General features: G+C 46.1%; 1 protein-coding gene across 1 annotated transcript in view; it reads right to left on the reverse strand.

Annotated features, from left to right (window-relative positions):
- Nucleotides 1-15440, reverse strand: part of UBA1 (ubiquitin like modifier activating enzyme 1) — a 2903587-nt gene that overhangs the window by 1635582 nt on the left and 1252565 nt on the right. Inside the window, exons 14-15 of the mRNA XM_044080725.1 lie at nucleotides 7691-7737; nucleotides 5636-5651 (exon numbers count right to left, since the gene is read on the reverse strand). Of these exons, the coding sequence (XP_043936660.1) occupies nucleotides 5636-5651; nucleotides 7691-7737 (63 nt within the window). The remainder of the gene's footprint in view (nucleotides 1-5635; nucleotides 5652-7690; nucleotides 7738-15440) is intronic.

The following is a 15440-nucleotide window of genomic DNA, read 5'->3' on the forward strand; positions in this document are numbered from 1 at the left end:
GGGTACCCCAAAAACTTTTTTTCCCCCCCCAACTGTGGGCTTAATTCCTCGTTGAGTTCATGAAGCACACAGCCGGGGACACCATCCGGTATCATGGATGCTGTGTTTTTTGCCTTAGTGAGGGCAGTTCTCACCTGGGCGTTGGAGATGTTTGGGGGGCTACAATCTTGGCTCCTAATCCTGGATCTTTCAATTTTCAACACCTTCCTGGTTGTCCCAAAATTCAAGATGCTTACCTTGCAACAGCTTCTCCCTGTGCTAGCCAAGGATGCCTGGTTAGTCACCTTAGACTTAAAAGAAGCTTATCTGCACATCCCCATCAGGGAATCGTGCAGGAAATATCTACGTTTCAGGGCAGGATCTATGCATCAGTTCTCTGCACTTCCCTTTGACTTGTCTACTGCGCCAAGGGTATTCACAAAATGCCTGGCTCCAGCCATTGCATACTGCAGGCAGAGAAATATCCAAATTTACCCTTACTTGGATGACTGCCCGATTCATGCGGGCAGCCAGGAATTGCTGCTTCAGCACCTGGTATTTGTAAAAAGTCTTCTCACTTCACTGGGGTACACCATCAACGAAAAGAAATCACAACTGGTGCCCAGTCAAAATATTGTATTCCTAGGAGCAAACTTGGACCCAACATTACAGATGGCATTTCTCGCTTCAGAAAAACAGGTCTATCTGACAGACTGCTTCAAGGAAACTGCCACTAGAACCCAGCTAACTGCAAGAAAAATACTGCAAGCCCTAGGGTTCATGGCCTCATGAAATCTGCTAGTTCCATATGCAAGACTGTATATGAGGTAACTTCAGTGGTACTTAAGTCATTGATGCTAACATTTTTAATACCTGGAAACAGTCATTCCTGTGCTACCTTGTCTGAGGGCAGTGTTCCTTTTGTGGGCAGATGCATGCAACCACAAGGGACTGCATTTTACTCTACCCCACGCCGCACAAACCCTGACCAGATTCATCAGACTATGCATGGGGGGCCCACTTGGCTCGCAAATGCATTCAGAGCCACTGGAGGCCAAGCCAAATTCTCCTGCACATTAACCAAAAGGAGATGCTAGCTGTACAGAATGCTTTGACAGCTTTCAGATTCCTAATCTTTCCAGGACAACTGATTAACAACAGAACACAGTTATGTGGTGCATAAACAAGTAGGGGAGAACCCATTCTTACCCACTCTGCAGGTTAGCCATGACTCTGTGGAGCACAGATTTGGACAACCAAGTCAATCTACAAGCTCAATTCCTACCAAGCAAACAGAATTCACTGGCAGACGACTTGAGCAGAAATGTCCTATTTCCACACGAGTGGAAATTGTAGCCTAACACCTTCAACCTTCTGATCCAGAGGTGGGGGGACCCCAGAGGTGGATCTCTTTGCCTCTCCCTACAGCCAGCATTTAAGCTAATTCTGCACCAGGAACCCTCACAGCAGGGCCTGGAAGGTAGATGCCCTATCCTTTCAATGGGAAAACCTCTGTCTGTCTTCTCCAGCTGCCCATTCTCTCAAGTGCTACTCAAGATAAAAGAAGACAGGCCAAGGAGAATTCTGATTGCCCCGGACTGGCCATGCCAGCACTGGTACCCACTCCTGCGCAGCCTGACAAAGGTGTCACCCTGGCACCTACACCAGACCTCTACCCCTGCTGTCACAGCAGGAGGGACAGATTTTGCATCCACAATTGCAAACTCTAAGTGGTGCAGCCTGGCTTATTCCTTGAAAACTCCATTAGCAACCCTAAGTAAACAGGTGCTGGATGTCATTCTTGAAGCCAGAAGGCCTAGTACTAGGAAATCCTGTGCAGAAAAGTGGAAATGATATTGTTCTTGGATTCAGTCTAAAGGAAAGGACACAGCAGTGCCCTCCTTTACCTCTAATCCTGGATTACCTAGCAGAGGTACACCATAGAGGCCTGTCCTTCTCCATTAAGATTCATGCCTCTGCCGTTTCGGCTCATTACAATACTGAGCCACCTCTTTTCTCAACCTTTCATCAAACAGTTCCTGAGAGGGGCTAACCATTTAAGGCCCTCAAGGAGAGCACCCAATTCTGCTTGGGACCTTAACTTTGTACTGGAAAAGCTCATGCTTCCCCCTTTTGAACCTGCTGCTTCAGAGTTAAAACTTCTCTCTTGGAAGACAGCCTTGCTTCTAGCCATCACTTCAACTAGAAGAGTGAGTGACCTACAGGCAGTGATGGCTGTGGAACCCTTTATCTCCCATGCTGACAGGGTTTCCCTCAGGACTAACCCATCCTTTGTCTAAGGTGGTGTCTAGAGTGGCACTAGACCAATCCATCCATTTGCCAGCCTTCTTCCCTAACTCTCAGAATAATGGGGAAAGGGTCCTGCACTCTTGGGGCGTGCACAGACAGCTCAGGTTCTACCTTCATAGGACTAAGCATTTCAGAAAATCTGACCAGCTGCTAGTCAGCTTTGCAACAGGGCAGAGGGCAAGCCATTTGTAAACATTTTCCAGATGGATAGCACACTGCATCCATTTCTGCTACAAGCACCATGGAAAACCAATCCTTCAGGGGGACAGAACACATTCCAATAGTGCAACATCTAACTCTACAGCATTTTTCAGGGGAGTCCCTACCAGAGACATCCTGGAAGCTGCTAACTGGAGTTCAGTACACACCTTCACCAAGCATTACCACCTGCATTTCTTTTCCAAATCCAGGGCAGGTTTTGCAAAAGCAGTCCTGCAAGGCATAACTCTTCTTGACTGCCTCCACCCTTCAGCTTTGAGAATCCACCCAAGTGTGATGACTGCAACAGTGAAACACTAAGAACATAGTACAGTTGTGTACACTTACCTTAAATGTAGATGTTAGAGTGTGTTCACTGTTGCAGTCCTGGTTTCCTTCCCTCCAGCCCCCTGGTTATTCTCTCTCTCTCCTCTCTATGGCTATTACTCACCCCTTTCAGGGGTATTGGTATTTACTATTTACTGGTGGTGTTTTCCCCACCATAACTTAGCTCCCTATTTGGGGAGCTCCTGGCAATTGGGGCAAGAAAAACTGATGTAATGGCGTCAGCTGCCTATTTGTATACCACTGATGACCTCTGAAGGTTCGTCCTGGAGTGACAGCATGCAACGCAGAAATACTAAGTCTCTGGTATTCGGGCTGACTGAGGGCTACCTGCAGGCAGATAACTCAGGTGCGATGACTGCAACAGTGAAAGCACTTGAACATCTACATCTGTTAAGTGTACACAAATGTACTTTGCTTTATCCTACTTTGTGTGAATTGCTCTTGGCTGGCCTAGCTTATTCGTTAGTCAAAGCACACGTTTGTCATTTCTGCATGTCTGCCCTTCTCACCATCTTGCATCCAGATTTGAGGTAAAACAGTTCCTTAAAGGCACCCTCCACATTAGCCCTCCCAAGAAACCCATCCCTCTTTCTTGCGACCTCAGTTTTGCTTTAGAGAAATTGACATTTCCCCCTTTGAACCTGCTGCTTCTACCTCCATCAAACATTGCTCGTGGAAGACTGTTCTGCTGTTAGCCATAACTTTAGCTAGAAGGGTGTCAGAACTCCAGTGAGCTCTGATGTCTATTCCCCCCTTCTTAGTTTCCCATAGACAGGGTAAATCTAAGGACTATAACCCATCCTTTATGCTCAGGGTGGTTACCGAACTCTGTATCATTCTATTCACCTACCCACCTTCTTCCCCTCTCCACAAGATCGCAGTGAGAGGATCCTACATTCCCTAGATAACAGATTCTGCCTGGCAAGAGCAAGCCCTTCCGGAAATCTGACCAGCTTTTCATTAACTTCCACCACAGGGCACTGGGTCTACCTGCTTCCAAGCAAGACCTTCTCCTCTTGGATAACCAAATCCATCTCCTTTTCTTGCACCCACTGTAGAAGCACTCTTTCCTCCCTCTAAAGGCCCATTCTACCAGAACCATTGCTTTATCAATGTCATTCTTCAGAGGATTGGATAACAGTGCCATCCTTGAAGCAGCCACCTGGTCTGTTGTTCGTACCTTTACCAAACATTACGATTGGATGCAACATCCAGATCAGTTTGCCAAAGCCATCCTACATATCTTCGAGAGTTCCTCTACTCCCTCTTTCTCCCTTTCCACTTGAGCTTTGCCACTCTCCCTCAAGTGAAGAATACAGCAGCAAGTGAATAGGACAGAAAAGTTGTGCAAAACCTTTCCATAACCATAGATGTCCTTCTCTGTACTGCTGCAGTTTAATTCCCTCCTGCCTTCCCCACTGGTCTCTTATCTTTCCTGGATGCACACAGCATTCAAATCCTTCGTCTGACTTTCCTCCTGGGGCATTCAGTTCTGAGGATGGTATGTGCTTACGTCCTTTTTATGACCTCTCTACAACTGCAACCTACGCCAGACATATCACTTAATGTACAGTAATGAAAGACTTCTGTATACTGGCTGACATCAAGTGCCTTCTGGCAGGGATATATCCATCAAGTGAACTGTACTACAGCAGGGAGGAGAAGGACAACTGTGGATATAGTAAGATTTTACACAACCTTTTTCTTCAGTAAAAGCTCGTATGTCAGCCATATCTGCCTGTCTGCCTCTGTATATCCCCTTTTAGATAGTAGGTTTGAGGCAAAGCAATTTCTTTAATGCATCCTACACTTTAGGCCTCCCAGAAAACCTGTTCCACCTCCCTGGGGCCTTAGCTTTGTTTTAGAAAAGCTGACTCCCCCACCCTTCGAGCAAACTTCGTCAGCTACTCTTCAGAACTATTCCTGGAAAACTGTTACTCTTAACTTTAACTTCAGCCAGATGAGTGTCTGAAGTGCAGGCCCATCGCCACCCTATCTGACCTTAAACAAAGACAGGGTTTCCCTACGGACAAACCCATCATTTATGCCCAAGTTGGTCACTAACCTATGTCTAAATCAGTCTATACACTTACCGACCTTTTTCCCTTCTCCCCAAAACTCTGAGAGGGTCTTCCAAACCTTAGATGTCCACAGGCAATTAAGATTTTATTTGGATAAAACCAAGGCTGTTAGAAGGCCAGATCATATTTTTGTTTATTAGCACCCCAAGGCAGGCTGTGTCAAAGCAGACAGTTTCCTCCTGGATTTCCAAGACTATTTCCTTCTGCTACACTCACCATGTTAAGACCCTTCAACTCCTCTGTTAGGTTCTATTCCACCAGGGCTGGTGCCTCCTCTGGAGCCTTTTACAAGGGATTGGACACTAAACTCTTCTTGAAGCAGCTACATAGACAGCAGTCCATACCTTCACCAAACACTACTAGTTAGATTTAATTTCTAAATCTAGAGCAGGATTTGCCACAGCCACATACCAGGGCTTCCTGTAAAGCTCCTCAGCCCCTACCCCTCCCTCCCTTTCTTCATGAGCTTTGGTGTTCTCCCTCATGTTATGAATACTGCAACAGATGAATAGAAGGACAATAGAATGTGTAAAATCTTACCATAGCGATAGATGTCTTCATCTTCTCTGTTGCAGTATACCTATCCCACTTTCCTCCCCCCTTGCTTCTTGAATGATTCTTAACCTACTTCCTTAGACTGGCATTCCTCTTGGGGTAGTCGAGTTAATCACTCTTACAGCCAACATCCAATCGCAACATACGTGCTATGTACCACGCACCCTACAGGAGTAAAGTCTTTTGTATACTGGCCGACGTTGGGTTGCCAACAGCGTGGAACTCCCACATGTTAATAAATGCAACAGGGAAGAGGACATCAATCGCTATGTTAAGATTTCACACAACTATTCTTTAGCATTGACAGATTTGCACTAGAAGCGACCCTACCTTTATGATGAGAGTTTTGTTAGTATGCTAGTTGGCTCTACAGCAGCCAGTGTGAGGGTGAGTATTGATACTTGTGAATATTTTTTATTTTTATTTATTTTTTTTATTTTTGTTTTGATTGGTGTCAGAATCCTTGGCAATGTTAATGGACTAGTACTCTAAATCTTGACATTGTCAGAGAAATCACCCAGGTTGAGGAGCAGAGAACTGTATATAAATGAAAATTGATTACGGTCAAGGGTTTTTGTTTGCTTGTGTCATGTCATTAATTAGTTGAGCAATAGTGGATTCTTTGGTTCTGCAGATAATGCTAATAAGACTAATAGACCTGCATATTCTGGAATCCATCTTGGGGCCTATCTTCTGGAGAAGCACTAAGGTGTTCGCTCCGAAAACCTTGGTTACATAGCTTGTTGAAAAAAACTAAGGTAAAAGATGTAGAACAGGTTGGTTGTGGGATGTTTGTTTGCAGATACCTGGATTTAAGTTTTGGAGAGAGCTGATATGACTAATGTCCTGTTCAAACATAAGCCTGTTTGACCACACTGCAGATTTTATGGATTTTAGACGATTGTTAAGTCTTCAGAATAAAATTTACTTTTATCTTTCCTTGCCTTAGTGCTCCCCATTCCTGAAGTCCTCCGACTAGTTGGAATTAGCACTGCATATTTTCAAGTACACCAGTGAAAAGAAATCTCAGCTGGTACCCAGCCAACAGATTGTATTCCTGGAAGCAAACAAAAATGCAACGAAGCTGCAAAATGAACCAAACCTCCATGTTGGCAGATTTTGTTAGCCTCTAACAAGGCCCCGGGTCTTAATGACCTTATTTCTATTATGCCCTATTTGAAGCTCAGAGCAGAATTACTGTAACTGAATATAAGGAGGTTTACAGGAATTGGTATACTTAATATATCTCAGAAATTGTACACATACTGTGAAAGAATAAAATTTGCTTTGCATTTATACAGTATCCTTTTTAAAATGTTTGAAATATTCTTAGTGTGTTTTTCATTTATACTTTAATGTTTAAACACAAAGGAATGATATTTTATTGTGTTTTATATTGTTTTTAAATAAATTTATGGTAAAACTATGTATATATATATTTTTTATTAAGATTCAACAGATATATTATGTTCAAATACTTCATGCTTTGGCAGTCTAGTAGTTTCTACTCATTTTATTATGATCCAAAGGGTATTTAATCAATTATTCAATTATCTCATTACATGTTGTGTATATAACATCAGGATATGTCTGTTTGAATTGTATTCTGAGGAAGTTGCATGGGCGACGAAAACGTGTTTGTAGTGAGGCGTTAATAAATCTTCTTTGTGCAGTTCGTCTTGGATTCTTTTTGCTGTATCCAGAGCTTCACAGTGCCTTATAGTGACGTTGGTACACTCCTTGTGGTTGCTTCCTGCTTGTTTGCTGCTTTTTTTGGAGGTTTGATTCCTGGGAGCAAGCTTGAACACAACTTCCCAGATGTCATTCCTCACTCCGGAGAAATAAATTTATTTGACAAACTACTTCAATCTACTGGCCACCAAAACGCGATTATCTGCAAGAAAAATACTGCAAGCCATAGGGTTCATGGCCTCTTGCGTTCTACTCATTCCATATGCAAGACTGCATATGAGGAAACTTAATGATACCTAAAAAGTCTCTCGTGTCAACTTTCTCAGGACCTGGAAACAGCGACTCCTTTCATTCCTTGCCTAAGGACAGAGTTCCTTTGGTGGGCAGAGGCCTGCAGCCACAACAAGGGGCTCCCTTTCACTCTACCCCCTGCTGCCTAAACCTTAACAGACGCATCAGACTATGCATGGGGGGCTCACATGGCAGGGCAGTGCTGTCAGGGCAAATGGAGCACAAAGCAAATGCACCTGCATATTGATCAAAAAGTAATAGCTGTACAGAATGCTCTGACAGCCTTCAAAGGCCTTATTCTTCCAGGAAAACTATTGGTAAAGACAGACACCACCACAGTTTTGTGGTACCCAAGCAGGGGGGACCCATTCCTACCCACTCTGCAGATTAGACACGGCTCTGTGGAACACAGCCTTGAGCAGCCAAGTGCACCTGCAAGCTCAGTTCCTGCCAGGCAGACTAAATTCACTGGCTGATGACTTAAGCAGAAATCTCATGGACCCACACGAGTGGAAACTGGCACCCAAAATACTCAAGCTTTTGAGGAACAGGTGGGGGGACCAGAGGTGGACCTTTTTGCTTCCCCTCAGAACAATCAATTGAGCAAATATTGCACCAGTACTCCCCACAGCCAAGCTTGGAAAGTGGATGCCCTGTCCTTTTCCTGGGAAAGCCTCTCCATCTATGCCTTTCCCCCTCTGCCCCTCCTCTCGAACATTTTACTAAAGATCAAACTGGACAAGCCAAAGACCATCCTGATTGGACCAGACTGGCATCGCCAGCACTGGAACCCTCTTTTGCGCAGTCTGACAGTACTACCACCATGGCACATACCTCAGACTCCTTTCCTGCTGTCCCAGCAGGTGAGCAAAATTCTGCACCTTCAGCTATAGACCCTGAACCTTGCAGCCTGCCTCATCCCCTGAACCCCTCAGTAAGCAGGTGCTGGATGTCATTCTTGAGTCAAGGAGGCCTAGTGCTAGAAAGTCCTATTTGGAAAAGATACTGTTCCTGGAGCCAGTCTCAGGGAATGGATGTGACTGTGCTCGGCTTACCTCATTTACTAGATAAACAGAAATGCTCCACAAGGGCCTATCCTTCTCTTCAATTATGATTCATGTCTCTGCCATCTCGGCTCATTATCATACTGAGCCACCCCTCTTCTCTTATCCTCTGGTAAAACAGTTCCAGAGAAGAGCCAAAAATTTAAGACACCCCAGGAGAGTTCCCATTACTGGCTGGGAACTGAACTTTGTATTATAAAAGCTTGTTCGTCCGCCCTTTGAACCTGCTGCTACAGCAGAGTTAAAGTTCCTCTCATGGAAAACATCTTTACTTCTAACCATCCCTTCAGCAGGAAGAGCTTCTGAATTGCAGGCCCTTACGGCAGAGGAACCCTTCATTATCTTCCATGCAGACAGAGTTTCCCTTAGGACTAACCCATCTTTTATGTCCAAGGTGTTGTCTAGTGTGGCTTTAAACCAGTCCATTCATTTGCCAACTTTTTTCCCTAATCCTCAGAATAAATGGAAAGGATTCTGCCCTCCCTGGACGTGCGCAGGCAGTTTAGGTTCTAAGTGGACAGGACTAAGCCTCTCAGAAAATTTGATCAGCTAGTTAGCTTTGCTGCAGGAGCAGAGGGCAAGGCCATTTCAAAGAAAACCGTTTCTAAATGGATAGAACACTGCATCCATTTTGGTTAGAAACATCATGGGAAACCTACCCCACAGGGGATCAACACATTCCACTAGGGCTACATCTTCTACTACAGCATTTCTCAGGGGAGTCCCTACCCGGGACATTCTGGACGCTACAATCTAAGGCTATGTACACACTTAAACCAAGCATTACCATTTACCTATCTTTTCTAAATCCAGAGCTGGATTTGACGCAGCCATCTTACAGAGCCTGATTGCCAGCCCTATTGCTTCTTAACTACCTCCACCCTGCCTTAGCTTTGGGAATCTACCCAAATGTGATGACTGCAACAGTGAAAGACGAAGAACATAGTACAGATGTCCTTCAAGAATGCAACTGCAGTCGTAACATATGGGTTGTCCTGCCTCAGGCAGCCCTCGATGACGGTTGATTCCAAAGTCTGGGTCCGGCGTCGGCTGGTGTCACCTCCTCTCCGACGTCAGAGCAGCTGGAGTATAAAGGCATCGGCCGACGCCATCTTCTTCAGTCTTTTTTGCCGCGCGGTGCCCAAAGCAGAAGCAGTTCGCAAGTGTACACTTAGCATAAATGTAGATGTTAGTGTATTCACTTTTGCAGCCCTGGTTTACCCTCTCTCCAGTCCCCGATCTCTCTACTTCTACTTATCTTTTTTGTTTGGCATTACTTATATCATGTGTAGTTGGTTTTTGCTGGGGATGTTCCATACCATGTAATTGCTTCCTATTTTTGGGGCAACTGAAGGAAACCTAAGTGAAGAAAATAAATCTATTACACTTAGGTATTTTTTTATTTTTTTTTAAGGCATATGGACAAAAAACACTACACACTAACTGATGGTTTTTAGAAGACATGTACAACAGTACAGAGTTAAATGGCAAGACTTTCCATTTTCTGTTTTTCTGTACAGTTGTTGGAATTTGTACAGGTCATAGTCATTTTCTTTTACTTGTAGTTTGTACAGCCTCACCATGAAACCAGTGGGTTGCATCTGTACAATGGACTTATTAAATAAGCATTAGTCATACTATCTCCTGACTTTACGATTCATAGGTTCATACTAGGCTATCTGCCCTAAGGCATTTATAAGCCTAGCCAGAGTGTGTATGGATTCCGCCACCCATTTTAAATTAATTTTGCTATGCCCTTTTTCAAGGTTAGTATACTGTGCCTCTGTCTAACAGTGACACATTAGTGATACCCAGGGTAAACCTATGATCTCCCATCCACTCAAGATTCCTCTTGAAGAGGGTCAATGAGGGACTCTGCCTAACCTGGACTGGGATTTTATTCCAGAGTGAAGGGAGCCTCTGGGTTATGAATCTGTCCCTCCAGCATCTCCTATTTATTTCAGTGCTGAGGTTCAAGTCCCTGAGTGGCTTCGATGAGATTTGGATTTTCTGAGGTGCAGCATGTCCCATTAATTCGGATTGGACATGGCTTTATCGTCAGGCACAGATCGCTTCTCTGAGCAGGTGGTATGCCACTGGAGTAGAGGTGGGGTGGAGTTTCTTTAACTCGAGGCAGCATATTTACGGCATCTGTTTGAGCCCCTTGATCCTCTTGGTGAGGTACTTTGAGGGTCTTTCCAGTTGCTGCAGGTGTCTAGTAAAATACATCCCAAAAGGGGCATTGTACTCAATTATGGGCTTGATAAGGGATGAGTAAAAGAGGCAACGTATGACCTCCCTGATCTAGATGTGAATCCCCTTCATGATTAGGTGGGCTATATAAAATGTTTTTTTTCTAACCACTTTGGCCCGCGTGTGGTTGTCAAATGAAATTGCTATCAACTTGGGTCCCCAGGTCCCTAATTACTTCTTCTGTACTTAATGGATTACCACCTATGTGGTAATTTGTGGGCATTTTGTTTTTGCCAAAGGGGATGACTATACACTTTTTGGCGTTTAGCTTGAGGCCATGGCTCTGGCACCAGTTGTCTGTTTCTATGAGGCCCTTTTGGAGGATGCTTGTGTTGGCTGGAGAGTATTATGGCGCCCAGTTTGCAGTCATCTACTAACTTGGTCAGCCACAGTCCTTCCATGTTGGCCTGTACCTCCGAGAAATATATACCGAACAAGAGAGGTCCCAGGACTAAGTCTTGTGGGACGCCACATGTAACTAGTTTGGAGTCTGACATGGCTCCAGCTATTCTAACCATGTGGATTCTGTCCTTGAGCCAGTTTGCAACCCATCTAGTGACATAGGGGTTTATATTTAAGCTGGTGAGCTTATCTATAATGCCAGTGGGAGTGTGTATCAAAGGCTTTTGCGAGGTCCAGGTAGTCTGTGTGGACCACCTTCCCATTGTCAATGGCCTTGGTGACTGTTTCAAAGAAATCGACCAGGTTTGAGTCAGGATCTGCCCTTAAAGCCGAACTGGGTAGGATCCAGTGTCTGTAGGTCCCCAATATCTTTATTTATAAGGTCCATGATGATCCTTTCCATAGCTTTGCAGACCAAGCTAGTGAGACTTACGGGGCGATAGTTTCCAGGATCCGTTGGTTACTGTAACGTAAGTTGGGTGGTATGTTACTATGTTAATGCATTTTTATTACCCTTGGTTCATTATTTAACTCTGCACTGTTGTACATTTCTTGTTTTCTGACGAAGTTCCAGGATATTTAAGGAATGAAAGTGCTAAAAACCACTATATTATATACACACATATATATATGGGTTCGGAGCCGAACCTCGGCTCCGACTCTGCCGAATACTAAAGCTCGAGAGCTATTTTTACCGGCTCGAGGCTATCCTATGTCCCATAATGCTAGGCAAAATATACCCAGATCTTGTTTGCCACTTAGCTACAAGGTTGCGTTTTCACCGGCTCCAGGTCGTATATTTTTATTAATAACTTTTTAGGTAGTTTTTAGTCAGTTTTTTATCCTTGTTTGTTCATTTAGTATCAGTATAGTTAGCGACTAGTCTTTCCCCCCCTTTAGTTGCTAATCTTCCCCTTTTTCTCCACCCTTAAGGTGGTTGGGCCTCTGACCCTCCCCTTGTAGTACAGTTTTCCACTGGTTCTTCTGTGTGTGGAATTCTGTCCTTCTACTTAGTGGTAGTTCCCTTTTTTATAGCAATTGTTACCATAGTTTAGGGTATTGTGTGCTGGCTTTTGTACAGTATGTCAAAGGATACTAAGGTTTCGGGTTTCAAGAAGTGTGACTCGTGCTGTCAGAAGATGTCTCCGACAGACTGTCACACTTCTTGTGTGTATTGTTTGGGCCCTCTGCACCTGCAAGACTCGTGTTCCATCTGCCATGCTTTTAGCCCTAGAGTCCTGCAGGAGTACAGAAACAAACTTATACTTAGAGGCTTGTTAAAGCCTGAAGATTCCCCGGCTAAGACTATGGCTGGGAAACCTTCAAGCCCACCAAATCGTCGGCTCCATGTTCGGAGCCGGCACCGAGCGGTGCTCTTGCTGACTCGTCAGTTCTGGCCGTAACCGAGGCATCTAGACCTCAGTCAGCTCCGACTTTAGTGTCGGAGCGGTCCCCGAGCAGAAAGCACTCTAGGTCTCCATCTCTCGAGTCTGTTAGATCGGCTCCGAAGTCTCCACTCTTGTCGGAGCCATACATCTCATTCCTCAAGGTCTTCCAGGCTGTCAGACCATGACCTTGAGAGGGTAGTCAGCCGGCTTTTAAAGTTGCAAGCACTGGTCCAGTTGCTACATAGCCTGTTTCAACAGACAGGGGCTACCCCTACACCCGCTCAAGTTCCTCCTCCCACTACCCTGCTGAGTTCTGAGCCGGAGGTAGTCGAGGTGAGTACTGTGGGGGCGTCGGAACAGATTCCCCTGTTGTCGGTTCCTTCGTCGGCTTTGATCCCGTCCTTGGCTCCGTCCTTGGAGGGATCCGGGCGCAAGACTCCCTCGGCTCCGAGGGGACGAGTGGCATTGGACCCTTGTCAGACCTCGCTCTCTCCCTCGGAGCTTCGGCGCAGGTGAGTTCGGCCCCGACATCGGTCTCGGAGCCGTCCCTCTCTGTGCTGTGGAGAGTTCTCATCTCTTAGGAGTTGGGTCTTTCTCTGCCTGACAGGGGCGCCTTTGAGGTGATGAGTGTGCTGGCTTCTATACCGGCACCACGGTCGGCCTCCTCGGCCCCTCCCTCCACGGTGCCTGCTTCAGCCCCTGCCTACCCTCCTGACCCCATGCGAGGAGAACTGACGCTCCAGGCTGCCCCATTGGGCCTTTTTTCCTCTTCCGAGGCCTCCCCTGACCCTGCGGGGGAGCCCCCTCGGAAGAGGACATGTAAGAGGAAACATGTTAACTCTCCTGAGTCAGTGACATCTGACACCGACCTGGATGATTCGGAAGGGTCCCCAAGGTCCCCCTTTGAGGATGTCTCCTTTCCTGACATCTTAGAGATCCTCAAACAGAGGGGGAACTGGTCTGCCCTTAACCCATCTGAGGACGAGTCTGTGTACCTGGATGCCTTCGGATCTCGCCCTTCCACCTCCTGGGTGTCTCCGCCTTTCGACCCACTTATGGAGGCAGTGGCTCGGAAGGCGTGGACGGCTCCGGATACTATGGAACCAACTCCCCAGAGGCCCACTAAATTTATTACTGCTCCTTCAGATAAACAGTTTCTTTCCAAGGGTGTTCCCGTAGATGCCATGGTGTTGGCGGCAGCCACCAAGGAGGAGTTGGCTGACCCTTCAGTACCTGTCCATCCTCCTACTAAGGAATCTAGGACGATGGATAGGTACGGCAAGCAGATGTTTTCCTCAGCGACCTTTGCTATGCACGTTAGAAGCTGAATTACTTATGCCATTTCAACCGACTTCAGTGGGACCTTCTCAAGGAACTGGGTGAAACATTGCAGGACCCAACAGCTGCAGGGTCTCAGGAAAAGATCAACTCCCAGCTAGGGACCCTGAACTCTATAGTCAACTCTTCCATGCGGCTCATCTCTAGGTTATGCAGCTGATGGGAGCAAGTAGACGCTGCAGTGCACGTGGTGTTGCTCTAAAGAGACACGCCTGGATGCGGCTCTGCAATTTTGCTGACCCCTTCAAGGCGTCATTCACTAACACCCCCTTTGATGGTTCTGCTCTTTTTGGACCTCAAGTGAAGAGCACCTTAACCAGGTGCAAAAAAGAAGGCAAGATTCTCTCTGCCGTGGGAGTCTGTTTTTCCGCCCCTTGTAGACCATATCCTAAGGGTCAAAGGCGGAAGAAAGATGCCGATTCATGGAAACCTCAGGGAGTTCTGCTGGACGCACGTGGTGAGCTTCCCTCTAGAGGCAGAGGAGTGAACAATAACAGACGCCACCCTAGGAGCAGGGGGGGTCCGCAGTATCAGGGTAGCAGAGAATCTCTCTGACAAACCCTTTCAGCACCCCTGAGGAGCTGCCAGACTGTCCACCTTCGGAGGCAGTCGGGGGAAGACTTTCGCTGTACCCAGAAGGCCTGTATATGGTTCTCCCTTCACGCAGGGACAGATGGGTGCGGTTTCGATCATATCAGAGGGTTACAAAATCCCATTTATCCACACCCCACATCAACCAAAAGGGTCTCTTCCAGACGTTCCACCCGGTCTGAGAGACCGAGCAGCACTAGAAATTTCAAAGCTGCTTTTAAAAAGAGCCATCCAGCCAGTCCCGGCAGACCAATAAGGATCCGGAATCTACTCCAAAATTCTTTTTGGTACCAAAAGACAGGGGACTGGAGACCTATTTTGGATCTCAGCAGACTGAACAAATCGGTTTACAGAACAAAATTCCGGATGGTCACGCTACAGTCCATTCTTCCCTTTCTGGGTCAGGACAATTGGATGTGCTGTATAGACCTTCAGGATGCGTACTATCATATCAAAATGAACACGCGCTACAGGAGGTTTCTCTGCTTCTGGCTGGGAGCCAGACACTGCCAATTCAGAGCCCTGCCCTTCGGCCTCACCACAGCCCCCAGGGTGTTTACCAAATGCATGGCAGTGGTTGCGGCTCACTTGAGACGTCAAGGATTCCAGATGTTTCCATATTTAGACAACTGGCTCCTTACTGCCACCACCAGGCATTAGCTTCTTCAAGCCAGGGATTACGCTGTACAAACCTGCAAAGCGCTAGGCATCTCAATAAATTTCAAAAAATCTGCTTTGTCTCCTTGTCAGCATATTACCTTCATTGTCGCTGTGTTAAACATGGTAGAGTTGTCAGCAAAACTTCCCCTCACAAAGGAGAGTATCGCTTGAGATTACAGTTAGGTGATTTCAAGTCCTGCTACAAAGAGTGACAGGGTCCAAGCCAAGGAGTTTTGTACCACTAGAAAACGCTTGGTTTGATGAAGCTTCACAACAATCACCTTGCTCCC

The sequence above is a fragment of the Protopterus annectens genome, chromosome 8.part0, assembly GCF_019279795.1.
Source record: "Protopterus annectens isolate FY-2018-M chromosome 8.part0, PAN1.0, whole genome shotgun sequence".
NCBI classification, from domain to species: Eukaryota; Metazoa; Chordata; order Ceratodontiformes; family Protopteridae; genus Protopterus; species Protopterus annectens.